The sequence below is a fragment of the Triticum urartu genome, chromosome 3A, assembly GCF_056163025.1.
Source record: "Triticum urartu cultivar PI428250 chromosome 3A, HENAU_Tu73, whole genome shotgun sequence".
Taxonomy (NCBI): Eukaryota; Viridiplantae; Streptophyta; class Magnoliopsida; order Poales; family Poaceae; genus Triticum; species Triticum urartu.
The window spans coordinates 19378865-19395257 of record NC_141875.1 but is presented as its reverse complement, the minus strand read 5'-3'; the positions used below and the strand labels follow the sequence as shown (position 1 = coordinate 19395257).

Below are 16393 nucleotides of genomic sequence, written 5' to 3'. Positions count from 1 at the left end.
TGAAAACAATAAAAATGAAGACACTTACCTGCTGGTTGTGACGGCTGCTCTGGCTCAAACACGAAGCTCGGCGAGGGACCATGCTGCTGTGGCTGTGGAGAAAACACGAAGCTCGACGAGGGACCGTGCTGCTGTGGCCGTGGAGAAAACACGAAGCTCGACGTGGGACTATAGTGATGTGGTTGCTGCCACGTTGAACCGCCAGATTGGTCAGGACGGGGTGGCCTGGTTGTCGACTGATGTGCTAGACGTGGACGTGGTTGATGTCGGTGCATGGAGTGACGCGGCTGCTGGTGCTGGTGCTGAACAACGTCGGTTCTCCGGGTGCACGTGATAGCCTCGTACACAGTCCGTATCTTGTTCTGAATTCGTTCCAAGAAGGGCTGTAGCACTAGACGGTGCTGAAGAAGAGGTCCAGACGACAGTGATCGTCCAAAGGTGGTCACGTCCTCGTAGAGTTCGTGTGTCAAGGTAGCCTGCAAATTTCCATGACGATTAATAATGTATGTCTCTTGCACGTCAAAGTATGTGACAACATTACTTAAAGAAAATATATCTTACCGCGTGCTGCCTAGATCCGAAGTGTCATAGCTCGGGTACATATCTGACGGTGTAGGATCCGGTATCTCCTCTGGGTGGGAGTACTCAACGATGCATAACCGTGTTCCGGTCATGTAGCGCTGCAAATAGAGATTGAATTCATTAAGATCAAAAATGTGATTCTCGTGCCATAGATGTGTGTTTGCTGTCTCCCATTCTATAACATACGGCTCTAATCTAACTAGCCAGTCAGCAGTTGTCCTGGTCATGCCCTTCCTTGTCGTCCTAAAATTGTGGTGTGTGTTCAACAATTACCTAGAGCTTCGAATGGAGTACTATGAAAGATAATGCAATATTGAAAAACTGGTTAATACCTGTGGATGTGTGCTGGCACCGGGTTCTCTATAGGGGGAGGCAGCTCCAACTGCAGAAGACCAAATTGCCTCATAACCCTCTGTTGTGCCATCTCCTCGACGAAGACATCGAAGATGATCTTTGATTTTCTCATCCAGTAATCTCGGTCCCTTGTGCATAGCACAGACAGACCACCAGGGTATCTCGCTTGTATGGCTGCTTCCGTGTAGGGCTGCCAGATGACCCCGATGTACGCATCGAACTGCTCATTCAATGTTGTGTATGCCTTCCTGGTCTGATCACTAGCAAAGCGTCTCTGCAGAAAACAAAAGTTAGTAGCCGCTAGCATCGAACTATCTCTTGTGCAGAAAAAAGTTGCATTAAACTATAACACGGTGCATACCTCGCGACGTGTCCAACACAGACCGAAAGTAGGCATGTCGATGCCATCAACATCAAACATGGCGTCTATAGGCTCACGAACACGTACATCTGGTCGCCCTATAGAGAACCTCTCCCACGACCATAGTTGTAGGAATAGAGGGCATCCAAGAAGGGCTGGCTTTCTCGATGTAAGCTGGCAACCGTTGCACATACCTCGATATGTAGCCGCTAAGACCGTCGAACCCCAACTCCTCTGTCTGATCTGATCCGCCGTCTGAGCGCTCGCTATCTCGAGTGCCATAGGGATGTAGAGCGTGCTAATAGTGGTGACATGGTTCTCTGTGAACATCACCTTGCCGAAAAGCCACATTACGTAGGCCTCCAGGCTCCGAGTGATCTGTTCCGCAGTCAACGGCGCCCGGAAGTTTTGGATCTACATTAAGCAAAGAGAAAGTTTTAGTTAGCCGCAGTTATTTTCTGTAAAACCATATGCACGATAACTTGAAGATAAGAGGTTGGGGAAATTACCCGGAAATTGAGCAACCACTCATACTTAGGTCTGTGATGCTCCCATACCGGATCCGGAGCATCCGGAAAAACACCATGAAAACGTTGTGTAAGGGCTCGCTCCCAACCAGCCGGTGCGTCCAACGGTCCTATGGCATGACCCGCCAACGGTAGTCTGAGCAAAAGTGACACATCCTCTAGAGTAGGAGCCATCTCTCCCCATCGGAAGTGAAACGTGTGGGTCTCTGGCCTCCAACGGTCCACTAAGCAGCTCAGCAAGGACCCGTCGATGGCGATGCGTTTCTCACCCGGGATAGACTCAACCAGACGCGCGAAAGGTAAAAGGCCGGCCCATTTCAACCTTCATCAGAGAACATTTCAGTTAGTGTCTCCCATTAATATGCATGTCAGTGTGCAAATTAATAAAGCACGTACCGCTGAATCCATCCTGGGTGTATCATCCAGTTTTCCTTAGGAGTGCGAGTCACCAGAGGCTCAAGCTTGCGCTCATACCATATCGCACCACGATGACCCCGATCAATGTCCCCATTCAGCAACCACACCCGACATTTCTGCACATAAAAAAATCAGAACATAGTGCCACACTCAATAAAAATTCAGAACATAGCGCCACACCAAATACAAATTCATAACATAGTGTCACACTTAATAAAAATTCAGAACATGGTGCCACACTTAATACAAATTCAGAACATAGTGCCACACTTAATACAGATTCAGAACATAGTGCCACACTTAATACAAATTCAGAACATACTACTGCTAGCTTAGCTTCTTCCTCTCGCCCTTACTCCTCTACTGCCTCTACCTCCTCTTCTTCCCCGGTTGCCTCGTCCACGCCCAGTGAAGAAAGTGGGACAATTAGTGTCCCTATGGACAAATTCATTGCATAAAATGCATTGCCTAGTCGGACCTCCTACTTCAGATTCATCCATATCATTCCGGATGCGCTGACACTGTTGTCTGCCTCTACTTGTATGCATGTGCTCTGGGTTTGGAATGTAATGCCTTTCAGCGGGGTTGACGCTGTTGAAATTACCCATTGATCGAAAACCCATCAGCTCACCTGTCCAGGTATTGAGGACAGACTCTTTCAGAAAAAATGGAGACACAAACGATATTGAGTCCATTCCAAGCTGCCCGCAAGCAGCAAGTACATGTGAGCAAGGTAGGTGAAGCAATTTCGGTTTGTTGCATGTGCACTCACACGTTGGCCAGGCTTCATTACCAATTTTCACCTCACGCTTCCTTAACTCATTTGCACATCCGAATTTGTTGTTGGCTAAGAGGACCTCAAACCTTCTTTCTTGATTACCGATGGCGACTACAGTGTGTGACCTAGCTTTTTGCATCTTGTTGTCCATGTACTTCGTGACTCTTTCACAGTACCGTGTATTCGGGTTGTTGAAGATATGTTGCTCTGCTTTTTGACGTCTATCTCTGAAATACTTGACGGTGCCATAGAAAATACCCTCAACGATGGCTGTAAGTGGCAATGTCCGGTTTCCTCTGCGGACAAAGTTGTATGTTTCCGCGAGGTTCGTTGTCATGACACCGTACCTTGCTCCATGTGTGTCATGTAGCAAAGACCATCTCTCCATAGGCTCATGCTCTATCCACTGCTCGAAGGTTTTAATCGACCTCCCAAGCCTTCTCCTAGTACCAGGTGGGTCAAAGCCTGGCAGGTCACATAGCCCAACAGGCTCCTCCTCCACGGCCGCTGTTCTTGTTGCCAACTGTGCAACTACTGCTTCAACATGTGCCCTCACCGCTGCATCTCTTGCAGCTTTCCTGTCCCTCACGTGTCTCTCCGTGCACACATTAAGTCTGTTGCGTATCAAATTGTACTTCCATAACTGGTTCTGCTTGCAAAGTTTTTTGAACAGATTCATCAGGTTCTTATTTCTAAACTGCGAGAAGAAATTAGCCCCCAGATGGCGCATGCACCAACGGCTCTGCAAGTCCTGCCATGGAACTTGTTCCTCAGGGCCTGGGTTTGTCAGTGTCCTTATCGCACTGAGTATACCTGCATGCCTGTCATGAAGGATGCACACATTGGGCTTCTCCTTCACAACTGATATTTTCAACTGCCTGAAGAACCATGTCCAACTTTCAATGTTCTCACTCTCCACAAAAGCAAATGCGAGTGGGACGACTTGATTTTGGCCGTCTTGACCTATGGCTGTCAGGATCTGACCCTTGTACTTGCCTGTGAGAAAAGTACCGTCAACACATATCACCGGTCGGCAATGCCTGAAAGCTTCGATGCATACACCGAAAGAGAAGAAGAGACGATGCAGCACCCTCACAGTTGGGAACTTTGGCATGAACATGTCTTGGATATCGATATAGGTGCCTGGATTCCGCTGCTGCAGGGTGTGGAGGAGCTAGACAACAGAGTCATATGCATCAAAATAAGAACCAAATCTCCTCTCAAGCACTGCATGCTTAGCCCTCCAAGCCTTTCCATAAGAAATTCTGTACTTGAACCTGGCGAAGACTTTTGTCTGGACTGCCTTCACTTCCATAGCTTTGCCCTGCACTATCTCATCGTAAAACAACCGAGCAATAAGCGTCGATGAAAGGTTGGCATGATCCTGAGGGATGCAGGGAATAAGACAATTGTGATTAACTAAGTCACTTATCACCCAACTTGTGCCATACTTAGGGAGAAAGCCATGCACCCTGGCGGGACAATCTGCGTTCTTGCATACCATTGTCAGGAATTTCTGACTGGACACCTGAGCTGTGAAAACCCTTTGCGTGGACATTGCCCAGTTAATTATTGCATCTTTCAGGGCTTGCTTGTTCGGATACATAGCACCCGTCGCAATATTGTTCTGGTGATATTGTCAGGCTGAATCATGTCCATCATTCACGGTCATTGCAGATGAGAAGTCATGATTCCACGATGCAGGATTGGGGACCTCCTCTGCATTTTCTTCTTCATCTAACTCGTCAGAATCATCGGCATGACCCCTTTCAACATCGGTGTCTTCTTCTTCCATCTGGTCCTGCATGTGCCCATCTACCTCGTCAGCGTCCACCTCGCCATTGTAATCACCATCGGCATTTCCTCCTTCTACCTGACTACTCTGCCCTGGTTCATAACCATAAGCATTTCCTCCTTCTACCTGACTGCTCTGTCCTTGTTCGTAACCATCATCTTCAGCATTTGACATAGATAACTGCCTCCCTACACTGCTATGACTAGGATCGTAGCCACCCTCGCCTTCATGTGCAGTAACCTCCTTCACGACGGGAAGCACTAAAGCAACAGGATTGCATCCCCTTCGTTCACAACCTTGTAACCACCGCACCCATTCAGAGTCTCGCTCTATCGGCCTCAAATAAAAGTAAATTATTGAACTTGACCGTGTCCACAATGCATGAACACCGACGGTGTGTGTTTCAGTATCAAGACCTAAACTTTCCGCAATCCATTCTTTCAACTGACTGACAGACCATGTTTGAGGTGCGCTCATTGGCACATCTATATGAGTAAATTCACTCAGATCTGCTCCCATCTCAGTTGTTTGGACAGTACCAGGACCATACCAAAATCTGAAGTTCACTATATCGGACATCTCGGCTCACCTATTTTTTTCAACAACGAAATACAAGTATTAAGCAACAACTTAATATACCCCCACTAACAAATATTAGACATGTCTATATATTGGCTAGCTATATATTACAGAATATTAACGGAGCAACTAATACTACTGGAGCAACTACAAATTTTTACACAACTAATTAGTTAACATCTAAATATATTTGCGTATACTACTGGAGCAACTAACAATAATCACACACCTAATTTATTTCACATCGAAACATATTAACAAATACTACCAGAGCACCTACGAAAAATAAAATGTTGGTTCAAATATACCCTTGAAGCGTGTGTGCGAACAACGAACGGCGGCCTTCAATCACCGGAATCGGAGCGGGAAACTCCACCAAACTGCCGGAGCTTCACCTCCACCGCCTCCACCACACTGCCCCAACTTCTCCACCACCACCTCCACCTCCACCGCCGCAACAAACTCCACCAATGAGCTCGAAAAAAGCTCCACCTAAATGCTCACCACGACCGCCACGAGCTACCCCATCAGTAGATCGAGGTCTCTTTTGGTTGCCCTAACTAAGTAGAATCCACTCACGGTGCCAAATCCGCAAATAAATGGTTCATTTAGGTGTAGAAATTGGGGGCATTTTGGTGTACAGAGAGGAGAAGGAAAGAACAGAAGAAGAACGCTCGCGTGGGAGGAGGAAGAAGACGCAGGGAGCCGGTCGTGCCGCGCGAGGTGGGTCCACACCCTGTCGGCCCGCAGCTGGCCGATCGGCCCGCAGTAAGCTGAAAGGGGCTCCCCCCGTGACCGCCGCGCCGACAACTCCCTTTCTCTCCCCCCTTGCGACGTGGCATTCCCAATCCACGCGCGACACGTCGCAGGCTGGCCAACTGTCGGCCTGCTACTGGCCGAGTGCACCCAGTCAGCGTGCTGTGGGCTGACTAGGCCCAGCCGGTCCGCAGCGGGCCGACGGTGTATTATTTCTGAAATTCTTTTTTAAGCATAATATTTGTGCAAATTAATAAAAAAATTGTATTATTTAAAAAATAGCATAATTGAACGTCTAACGAATGATGGATAAAGTGTTCTATAATCTTTGCTTAGTTGAGCTGCCGGCGTCAGCATTTGTTTCTTTTTTCTTTCTCTCCTTTTTCTTTTGGGCTTGTTTGTGCTGCGGCCCCAGCAAACTGGTTGTATCGGTTGGATGTTGCTTTATAATCTAAAGCGGGGGGAAACCCTTTTTCTTAAGGCAGGTTCAATGTCCATGTGCTCAAAACAGTAATAAAGTATTGATCAACTTGATTGTGAACAATTCTTCAAAATACTGCAATTTGTTCTTGCTATCCTTGGTGACAGACCATATGATATTGTGCAAACATTGTACTGTATGATATTCGTGGCTTAGTTATGGCGCACTCTAGTTTTTATGTCCTAGCGGCTTTGGTTGTAGTACACTTCGTATTGTTGCCGAGGATGTTTTCATGTCTTGTTGAAGGCATGTGCGGTGGTTATACTGTTGGGTTTACTGAATTGTTCAATGCAAAAGTGTCATCCAACACTGTAGGTGCTAAGACACAAAGGCACAAAGTGAAAACATAACTAAGCCACTATTATCCATCTCTGGCATAGTTACAATAAAAAGAACAATGTCACAAAGTTATTGTCAGCCTTAAAGTTTGATATGGGGATTAACGGAGACATAATAGAATTAACGAAGCAAGCAGAGCCGTGCCACCATGACGAACTTAAACAAGATGTAACTTGCAAGGATCGGGTCGGAGGCTAAATAGAGGCAGATGACTATGGAACGAAGAAAGAAAATGGTTGAGTGCTCCCTCCAATCCATATTACTTGTCACCGAAATGGATGTATCGAGATGTATTTCAATGCTAAATACATCCATTAGAGCGATAACTAATTTGGATCGGAGAGAGTAATTGCTACCTCTTGAGCACTGCGTTGGTTTTCCCCAAAGAGGAAGGGATGATGCAGCAAAGTAGCGTAAGTATTTCCCTCAGTTTTTGAGAACCAAGGTATCAATCTAGTAGGAGGCTACGCGCGAGTCCCTCGTACCTGCACAAAACAAATAAATCCTCACAACCAACGCGAATAGGGGTTGTCAATCCCTACACGGCCACTTACGAGAGTGAGATCTGATAGATATGATAAGATAATATTTTTGGTATTTTTGTGATAAAGATGCAAAGTAAAATAAAGGCAAAGTAAAAAAGCAAAGGAAATAACTAAGTAGTAGGAGATTAATATGATAAAGATAGACCCGGGGGCCATAGGTTTCACTAGTGGCTTCTCTCGAGAGCATGAGTATTCTATGATGGGTGAACAAATTACTGTTGAGCAATTGACATAATTGAGCATAGTTATGAGAATATCTAGGTATGATCATGTATATAGGCATCACGTCCGAGACAAGTAAACCGACTCCTGCCTACATCTACTACTATTACTCCACTCATCGACCGAGCATGCATCTAGAGTATTAAGTTAAAAACAGAGTAACGCCTTAAGCAAGATGACATGATGTAGAGGGATAAACTCATATCGATGGCAACAATACAATACGTGCCTTGCTGCCCCTACTGTCACTGGGAAAGGACACCGCAAGATTGAACCCAAAGCTAAGCACTTCTCCCATTGCAAGAAAGATCAATCTAGTAGGCCAAACCAAACTGATAATTCGAAGAGACTTGCAAAGATAACCAATCATACATAAAAGAATTCAGAGAAGATTCAAATATTGTTCATAGATAGACTTGATCATAAACCCACAATTCATCGGTCTCAACAAACACACCGCAAAAAGAAGATTACATCGAATATTTTCCACAAGGGAGGGGGAGAACATTGTATTGAGATCCAAAAAAAGAGAAGAAGCCATCTAGCTAATAACTATGGACCCGTAGGTTTGAGGTAAACTACTCACACTTCATTGGAGGGGCTATGGTGTTGATGTAGAAGCCCTCCGTGATCGATGCCCCCTCCGGCGGAGCTTCGTAACAGGCCCCAAGATGGGATCTCGTGGATATAGAAAGTTGCGGCGGTGGAATTAGGTTTTTGGCTCCGTATCTAATCGTTTGGGGGTACGTAGGTATATATAGGAGGAAGGAGTACGTCGGGGGAGCAACAGGGGGCCCACGAGGGTGGAGGGCGCGCCCCCTACCTCGTGGCCTCCTCTTTTGTGTCTTGACGTAGGGTCCAAGTCTCCCGGGTCTTGTTCGTTGAGAAAATCACGTTCCCGAAGGTTTCATTCCTTTTGGACTCCGTTTGATATTCCTTTTCTTCGAAACCCTAAAACAGGCAAAAAACAACAATTCTGGACTGGGCCTCCAGTTAATAGGTTAGTCCCAAAAATAATATAAAAGTGGAAAATAAAGCCTAATAATGTCCAAAACAGTAGATAATATAGCATGGAGCAATCAAAAATTATAGATACGTTGGAGACGTATCGGTAATATATTTTTATCGAAATACATAAACATGTAGGATAAAAAGCACAAATCATGCGATTGGGGGGTGTAGCTTCCAAAACCTAACCCGTAAGATAAAAAGCATAAAGATTGACAGAATATTAGTAATCTTACAAAAACTGTTTGTTTGGATTGTAGCCCATAGCTACCCCACCAAAATTTTGGCGGGGCTGTCTTCGACGTCATCCAAACAGACCTCTAGTTTATGTGCACATGGGCAGAAGTTCATCTCACGAAGACTTTTGATAAGAGCATGAACTTTCAAGAGTTGAAAGAATAATTTGTGTAACAATTATTTTCAGAACCATAAACACCATAGAAACTTCATCACGCAGTTGTGGGCTTTCACATGGTCAGGAATTACCAGACTGCAACCAGCTATCTAGCTAGATGCATCACCAACCATCAATAAAACAACTAGAGCACCAGAAGCAATGAATCAGAAATATGATATGCTTGATACATCATTAACTTAATTAACTATAGTGTTTGGTAAATACTTCAAGTTGCAAAGACAAGGTTTGGGATACATAACTAGACAACTCCCAGAAGTATATAAAATTCAGATATGTAGAAAATAGTAGTCCAAGCAAAATATCGGCACAAAGCCAGTAATGAATGAAATTCATGCTCCCACTAGCTTCGGATTTAATCGTGTACTCCCTTCGTCACATAAGACGTTTTGGCATACCATTTAACTTGCCAAAACATCTTATAATGTGGGAAGGAGGGAGTATTACCCAAAATAAAAACACGCGGTTGCCTCAAATCAAAATAAGAAATCCTGTAGGTAGACATGAAGGAAACAATTAGAATGGACATACAAGTAGGATTTTCTTTTGGGAACTCATCCCATAGTTTATAATCTGGGAACTCATCCGATATTGTTTCTTTTGGAGAATCTAGTCTTCTGCCCTCAAGTAGGATTTCTTTATGCAGACAAAGTCCAGTTTACATAGCAATATAGATCGACTACTGCCGACAACTGTTGAACATGCTACTGTATACCGACGAAGCGGCAAACAGAAAAGACCAATTCAGATGCTTCAAAAGTGTATCAACTGAAGAAGAAAAACTATGACGTTGAGATTACTATGATTTACCTACTGATTGTACTACCATCAGGTGGAGTGCTACGAGGAGGTTCAGGCAATACAGAAAGGGAGAGGATGCTGTATTAAAAATCAGTGCCTGAATTTGTATTGTACTTTTTTAATGGACTATATATACCGGGACTACCGACTCTCACATTATGGGCTCAATTTATTTGAATACTAGTTTTCGTTGAACAAGAGAGTTCATGACCATGCCAACAGAAAACCCTATTTGCCGCTCGCTGTGGCAAAATGTCAGGAGAACGCACAGGCGATGGAGCGATCGTTCCAGGTGGGCCGGCCCGTTAAGGGTTTTCAGGATTCCCGGTTTTCGGAGACTTCTAGGATGTTCCAGGCGATTCTTTTTGATTTTGGGAACCTTCTAGAGGTTCCTGAACCGGTTTTTTTTCTGTTTCTTTTTAGTTTTTTCATTTTTCTTTGTTGTTTTTCTTCTTTTATCTCTTATTTCTTTTTCTTTTCTCTTCATTCACTATTTTATGTTCTTTTTATTTTTCAAGTTTATTTTTATTTTTGAACAAAGGTTCAGGCATTAGATAAATGTTTGAATTTCTTCAATTTTCTTCACGTATTCGAGAAATGTTCCTGTTTTCAAATTTTGTTCAGCAATTGCAAACAAGTTTAGAATTTGAAAAATTCTTCGCTTTTTTATAGCAAATGTTTGAAAATTCCAAAGAGTTTAGAACTTCAAAATTCTAAAAATGTACGTATTTTTTATTTTTTCAGAAATATGTAACTTTTTCAAGAATTTTGAAAAATGTCCCCTTTTTCAAATTTGTTCGCGAATTCAAAAAATGTTCTTGTTTTCTACATTTCTTCATAAATTCAAAAAATGTTTGTGGTTTCAGTTTTGTTCTTGTTTTCTAAAAAGTTCGCATTTTCAAAAAATTGTTCCCAATTTTGAAAAATGTTCTTGTTTTCATTTTCCCCCTTTTTTCAAAAATGTTTGAGGTTCCAAAAAATGTTTGTGTTTTCAGAAAATGTTGCTGTTTTCAAATTTTGTTCACAAATTCAGAAAAATATTCTATTTTCAATATCTATTCACAAATAACAAAAATATTTTCCAAATTTCCTAAAATGTTTGCGTTTTGAAAAGTGACGTATTTTTTGAAAAAATTGGTTTTAAATTATGTTTCAGTTTTTCAAAACTGATCGCATGTTCAAAAATTTTAAAAATGTTCTCATTTTTTGTTTATTTTTTCTTTTTTTAGATTCCGAAAATGTTCTATTCTAAAAAAATTGTTCATAAACTTTAAAGTGTTCACATTTTTTCAAATATTGTTCGAAATTTCATATAATGTTCTTTCTTTAAATATTGTTCCTTTTTTTATTCCCAAAAACAGTTTCTGCTTTTGAAAATTGTTCCCATTATCAAATTTTTGTTTTCAAAATTCTATAAATGTTCAGGAATTTAAAAATTAAATCTGTTGACATATGTTCACGTCTTTTGTTTTATTTTTTGAAATTTGAAAACATGTCTGAGTTGTGAAAAAAATTATCGTATTTTGAAACTTTGCTTGTTTGTTAAAAAAATAACAATTTCGAAGGAAAGGTTGAAAAAATTCAAAAAACTGTCCAGATTCTTCGTTGGTATTACTACTTATACTAACACGCTTTACATTTAGCACCAACGCTTGTTATGTCTATTTTTTAGGGGAGCTTGTTATGTCTGCCGGTTAGCTTCTCTCGTACCCAATATGGAGGTCCGGAGGTCGAATCCTGGCAGGACAGCGTGCATGCTTGCTATCTTTTTATCATTAACATCACAGCGCGCCCGCTATTGGGCCGGCCCAGCCGGGGGTTCCGTGCGTGCGTCGCACGGCTGTTTGATGCAGAATGCGTCCAATAGGAGCTCCTCCATGCCAACGTCCTAAACGTATGGCCTATATGTCGGTTTCCCAAGTTAGCTCAAAAAAACAAGTTTGTAATAAACGATTCATTCCTAGCGACCAAATAATATTTTCTTTGTGGTAGTGATCAAATAATCCAACCCAAGTTCTACAAAAACTTAATCCAAACACACACCTAGGCAACTATTCAACGCTAATTTGTTTACCAAGCAATTCGCAAAAAAAAAAGAACCGGGTAGCTCTGGGATGTACACCTTTAGTCCACCTCTCCCGTCCTACTTCTTTCTCTTCATCCTTCCCCTATTTGCCGGCTTCCGAGTTTTCGCTTGCTAATACCAAAAAGCGAACGTTCGGCCTATAGTTTCCATGTGCCATTGTTCTCTTCCCTACACTACCTATAAATAAACTAATAAAGGACCTGAATAACTGGCGTTCGATCGCCAGGGAAGAGGGTTGATCGAACAAAGTGGTCACCAAGGGGGCAGCCCCAGCGAACGTAACACCCTCCCCTCGATCGTTTCCCCGGGAAAGGCCAAGGCGAACCTCCATTAGCCCAAAATGCCCAGATTACATTTTTTTAATGGAAGAACATATTTTTCTTATGAAAAATGGAGTACACGTAAAATATATAATTGCCATGATATGAATAATACGAAAATGCCATGTTACTTTACAAAAAATGCCATGATAATCTATAATTTTACAAATGTTATGAATTCCACCCTATAGATGTTTCGCAGTAAAAAATAACATGTTCGGGAGAGTGTGGTTTCCTTTATCTTTGTCAAGGACCAAAAAATTGCTACGATGTAATTTTTTTGCTTGATTTGTTCCAAAGTGCAAAAAAATATTAAAAAGCTGTCATATCAATGACAAAAATGCCATGCAATTCAAAATAAAAACTACCATCCTCCTAGTAATAAAACTATCATTCTGGTAACAATTAATAAAAAATGCTAGTCCAAAAAATGTCATCCTTCTAACAATAAAAATGACATGTCAACAATAATAATAAAATGTCATGCTCTATATAATAAAATTGCAATCCTCCTAATAATAAAAATGTCATGTCAATAATTAAAAAAATGACATGCTCTATATAATAAAAACTTTCATCATGTTAATAATTAAATTGCCAGCCTCCTGATAATAAAAATGACATGTCAACAAATAATGGAAATGCCATGTCCCCAATAATAAAACTAACATCTAATTAATAATAAAAATGATATCTTTCTAATAATAAAAATGCCATGGTATTATTAATAAAATGCCATGCTCTTAATAATAAAATCCATTCTCTTAATGATAAAATGGCATCTTATTACTTATTAAATTGTAAATATTGTATCAATAAAAAAATGCCATGTGGCCTATAATAAAAGTGGCATGATACATACAATAATAAAAGAAAAAAATTGCTATGCTACCTATAAATAAAAAATGCTGATGGAAAGATAGAAAAAAATCTCTTTGAAAAAGGGATTTTTGTTCTTTAAAAATGTAAAAATTCCGGATTTTCAAACTTTTTAAAATTAAAAGTTGAATTTGTGGACAAATTTAGTTTAGAAAACATATAAAGAGTTTCGGTCCCTAAATGTTCGCAACACTCTACTTATAGTCTAGTGGTAAGCCGACCGCCCACTAGGAAGGTGTTGCCGGTTCGATCCCAATTTAGCACGATTCACTGTGCGGCTTATTGTACCGTGTGACACACAAGGATTATGATATGTGAGTTCATCTCATTCTCGAAAAAAAAAATATGGGTACATCACGGGGTTAGTACCATTGGCGGGCCGGTGAGTCGTGGCTCACCCAGAATTTGTAATTTGGCTATTTCGGCCAATAAACCTACAGTCCTAAAAACCCAATATCCCGCACTGTCTATTTTTCTCCCACTATGTAAGAGAGGGTGACCTTAATCGGCCGTCCACCGTTCAACTAGACCCTCCCCTCACCTCGCCGCCACACCCTTCTTCTCGTCGCCGCTGCCCCCTCCCCTCAAGGGCCCAATAGGTGCACACCATCGCGGCATCGCTCCCCTCCCCTCCGCTGCCGCTGCCGCTTTTGTTGTGAGACTTGATTGGCCTACTTATGTTATGTTTTTGCCTAATATCGTATTATGACATTTGGATAGTGCAGATATTTTTTTGAGTGTGCACACCCTTCATGCCACGGGGGGCGCACGGCCTTGTAATTTTTGGAAATAGCAAAGCACGTCCGGCAGGGTCAGCTGATAGCGAACGACTTTAGCAATCCTATAGGACCAGGGGGCGCGTCAAGATCCGTGCAATGGCGGAGAGAGCGTTCGCCAGGGTTGGGCCCCAGCGAACGTTCGCACAGTATTTCCGTAAATTAACCTATATGTACCCCCATAGTAATAAAATCACCAGGGCAGTGAAAACGGGCGTGGCGGCCATGATACCCTGCACGAACCTTTGTTGTGAAAAGAGAACCTTTATTCTGAAAAGTTACACGCCAAGAAGGCAAAGGATGGGACGCCGCGAGCAACGACGACCTCACATGGGGATATTTCGGTCCGTCCACGCGCGCCGCGTCATGTGTCCATCCCTCGGCCACGCACCGTAGCCGCTCGCGACGACAAGTTCCACGAACCAGGCCGGCAAAGGAATAAATAAACCGGCCCGCGACAGACGCAGACGTGGCCGGTGATTCACGCGAGCTGCTGACTTCTCTCGAGCACCGAGGAAGCTGCCCGCCCGGCGGGACGCGGAAAAGTCCTCCCTCAGCCCCGAGATTCGCATCGCGCGCATCCGGCCGTACGCTTGCCCATCGCCGCGAAGCCACGCCTGGCCGACGCGCCGCCCCACGCAACCGGGAGAAGAGAAGACAACGCGCTCGCCGCTCCCCTCCCCGCGTACTGATATGACTCCGCCTGCCCGCGGCGGAGTTACTCCTCCACTTCTTTATCCCGAAGGAGGGAGGATGGTCGGTGCGCTCCGTCGTCCGTAGCGCGTGCCCGCCGGTATTAATACCCCAGAGAGAGCCCACTGCAACCTCCACCCATCGGAACATTCAAGTTCAAGCTCCCCCATCTCCATCACTACAACCAGCCACCTCAAGCTTTGAAGCTCAGCTAGCTCGCCGCGACCGTCGAGTCTCAAGTCTTGGGCCATGTCGAGCGGCGGCGGGAAGCAGCAGCAGGCGAAGAAGCCGGCGGCGGCGGAGGACATCGAGATCAAGAAGGTCTTCTCCCGCTTCGACACGGACGGCGACGGCCGGATCTCGCCGTCGGAGCTGGCGGCCGTCTCCCGCGCCATCGCGCCGCCGGCCACCGAGTCCGCGCAGGGGCGGGAGGTGGCGTCCATGATGGACGAGCTCGACACCGACCGCGACGGCTACGTGGACCTCGGCGAGTTCGCCGCCTTCCACGGCCGCGGCCGCGGGGAGCGCGAGCTGGACGCCGAGCTGCGCGACGCCTTCGACATCTACGACATCAACGGCGACGGCCGCATCTCCGTCGCCGAGCTCAGCAAGGTCCTCAGCCGCATCGGCGAGGGGTCCAGCACCGAGGACTGCGAGAAGATGATCGCCTCCGTCGACGTCGACGGCGACGGCTGCGTCGGCTTCGACGAGTTCAAGAAGATGATGACCGGCGACGTCGCCGGCGCACCACCTCAACCCGAAGCGACCGCCGCCCCTGACAGCAACAAACCCAAGAAGGAGTGATCCATGCTTGCTTGTAAATTCGTAGTAATGTGAGGGGGGCGAAGGGAAGGTGTATGTTAATTGTCAGTACCTGTTGGGCATAGTGTTCTGGTCTGAAGATGGTAAAAATTGGGAATAAGGATCAATGTGCAATTGCCACTCTTGTGCTGTACCTCTAAGGTAACGGCTGTGTGTGCACGCTACTCGTAGTAGTACGTACTACTAGATATTTTCTCCTAGTGTGGGCATCTTGCCACTTCATTTTCACATGAGAATGGATTTATCAGTTCGGTCAGTGCGATGTTGATGTTGAAGGGTGATGATACCCAATGCATCGTCAACAATATTTATATTGGCACTTGACAATGCATGTATTGTTATTTTCAAGATGTTGAATATTTTTAAGCATATGCTTTTAAATGATTTCACGGGGACTCCGGTGAAAATTAATTATATTTCCTTGGCTTTAATATTTCGATATCCATTATTCGCCGCACCTGGGGACCCCGGCAGAGTGTGCCACCACGGCTGCGGGGGCGGTATGGGGGTGGCTAGAGGTGTTGGGGGTGGCTGGAAGTGTGATACCCAATGCATGTTGGCTTTGTGCCCTCTTTGTTGTTTGCATTCTTGGCTAGAGATCGGGCAAAGCGGTTTCTCTCATTCTCGATTGTAGTAGGTGTGGTTTTAATCTCAGAATTAGCGTTGTGTGGTGTGTCATTTGACATTGTATTCAAATTATGGGTGGGTCTCTTCACCCTTTTTTCTATTAATATATGATATGCATGCTTGTGGTGTGCCATTTGATATTGTATTCAAATCATGGATGGGTCTCTTCATCCTTTTTTCTATCAATATATGAAACGCATGCTTGACATCGAGAACACATTTAGTATATA

General features: G+C 44.0%; 3 protein-coding genes across 3 annotated transcripts; 1 reads left to right on the top strand and 2 right to left on the bottom strand.

The window, feature by feature from the left end:
• Window positions 1–466: 466 nt before the first annotated feature.
• On the bottom strand, window positions 467–2096 carry LOC147977933 (serine/threonine-protein phosphatase 7 long form homolog). Its single transcript, XM_087516485.1, has 5 exons — window positions 1807–2096; window positions 1298–1711; window positions 915–1210; window positions 661–825; window positions 467–509 (listed from the first exon to the last, which is right to left on the bottom strand). Exons 1-5 carry the CDS (start codon window positions 1996–1998, stop codon window positions 467–469), a joined length of 1110 nt encoding a protein of 369 aa, XP_087372611.1. The 5' UTR covers window positions 1999–2096.
• Window positions 2097–2573: 477 nt separating this feature from the next.
• On the bottom strand, window positions 2574–5393 carry LOC147977932 (uncharacterized). Its single transcript, XM_087516484.1, has 2 exons — window positions 5018–5393; window positions 2574–4972 (listed from the first exon to the last, which is right to left on the bottom strand). Exon 2 carries the CDS (start codon window positions 4137–4139, stop codon window positions 2574–2576), a length of 1566 nt encoding a protein of 521 aa, XP_087372610.1. The 5' UTR covers window positions 4140–4972; window positions 5018–5393.
• Window positions 5394–14560: 9167 nt separating this feature from the next.
• LOC125527374 (putative calcium-binding protein CML16) lies at window positions 14561–15792 on the top strand. The gene has a single exon (XM_048691885.2). The coding sequence runs from the start codon at window positions 14964–14966 to the stop codon at window positions 15516–15518; it is 555 nt and encodes a 184-aa protein (XP_048547842.2). The 5' UTR covers window positions 14561–14963; the 3' UTR covers window positions 15519–15792.
• Window positions 15793–16393: the final 601 nt, after the last annotated feature.

What these genes read in the sequence shown, in the direction of transcription:
- LOC147977933 (XM_087516485.1), bottom strand. Translation starts at nt 1,998, where the DNA reads ATGGCTCCTACTCTAGAGGATGTGTCACTTTTGCTCAGACTACCGTTG. An exon ending in TGTGTTGGACACGTCGCGAG is followed by an intron (nt 1,211 to 1,297) that starts GTATGCACCGTG and finishes TGTTTTCTGCAG; the next exon opens with AGACGCTTTGCTAGTGATCA. An exon ending in GTGCCAGCACACATCCACAG is followed by an intron (nt 826 to 914) that starts GTATTAACCAGT and finishes CCACAATTTTAG; the next exon opens with GACGACAAGGAAGGGCATGA.
- LOC147977932 (XM_087516484.1), bottom strand. Translation starts at nt 4,139, where the DNA reads ATGTTCATGCCAAAGTTCCCAACTGTGAGGGTGCTGCATCGTCTCTTC.
- LOC125527374 (XM_048691885.2), top strand. Translation starts at nt 14,964, where the DNA reads ATGTCGAGCGGCGGCGGGAAGCAGCAGCAGGCGAAGAAGCCGGCGGCG.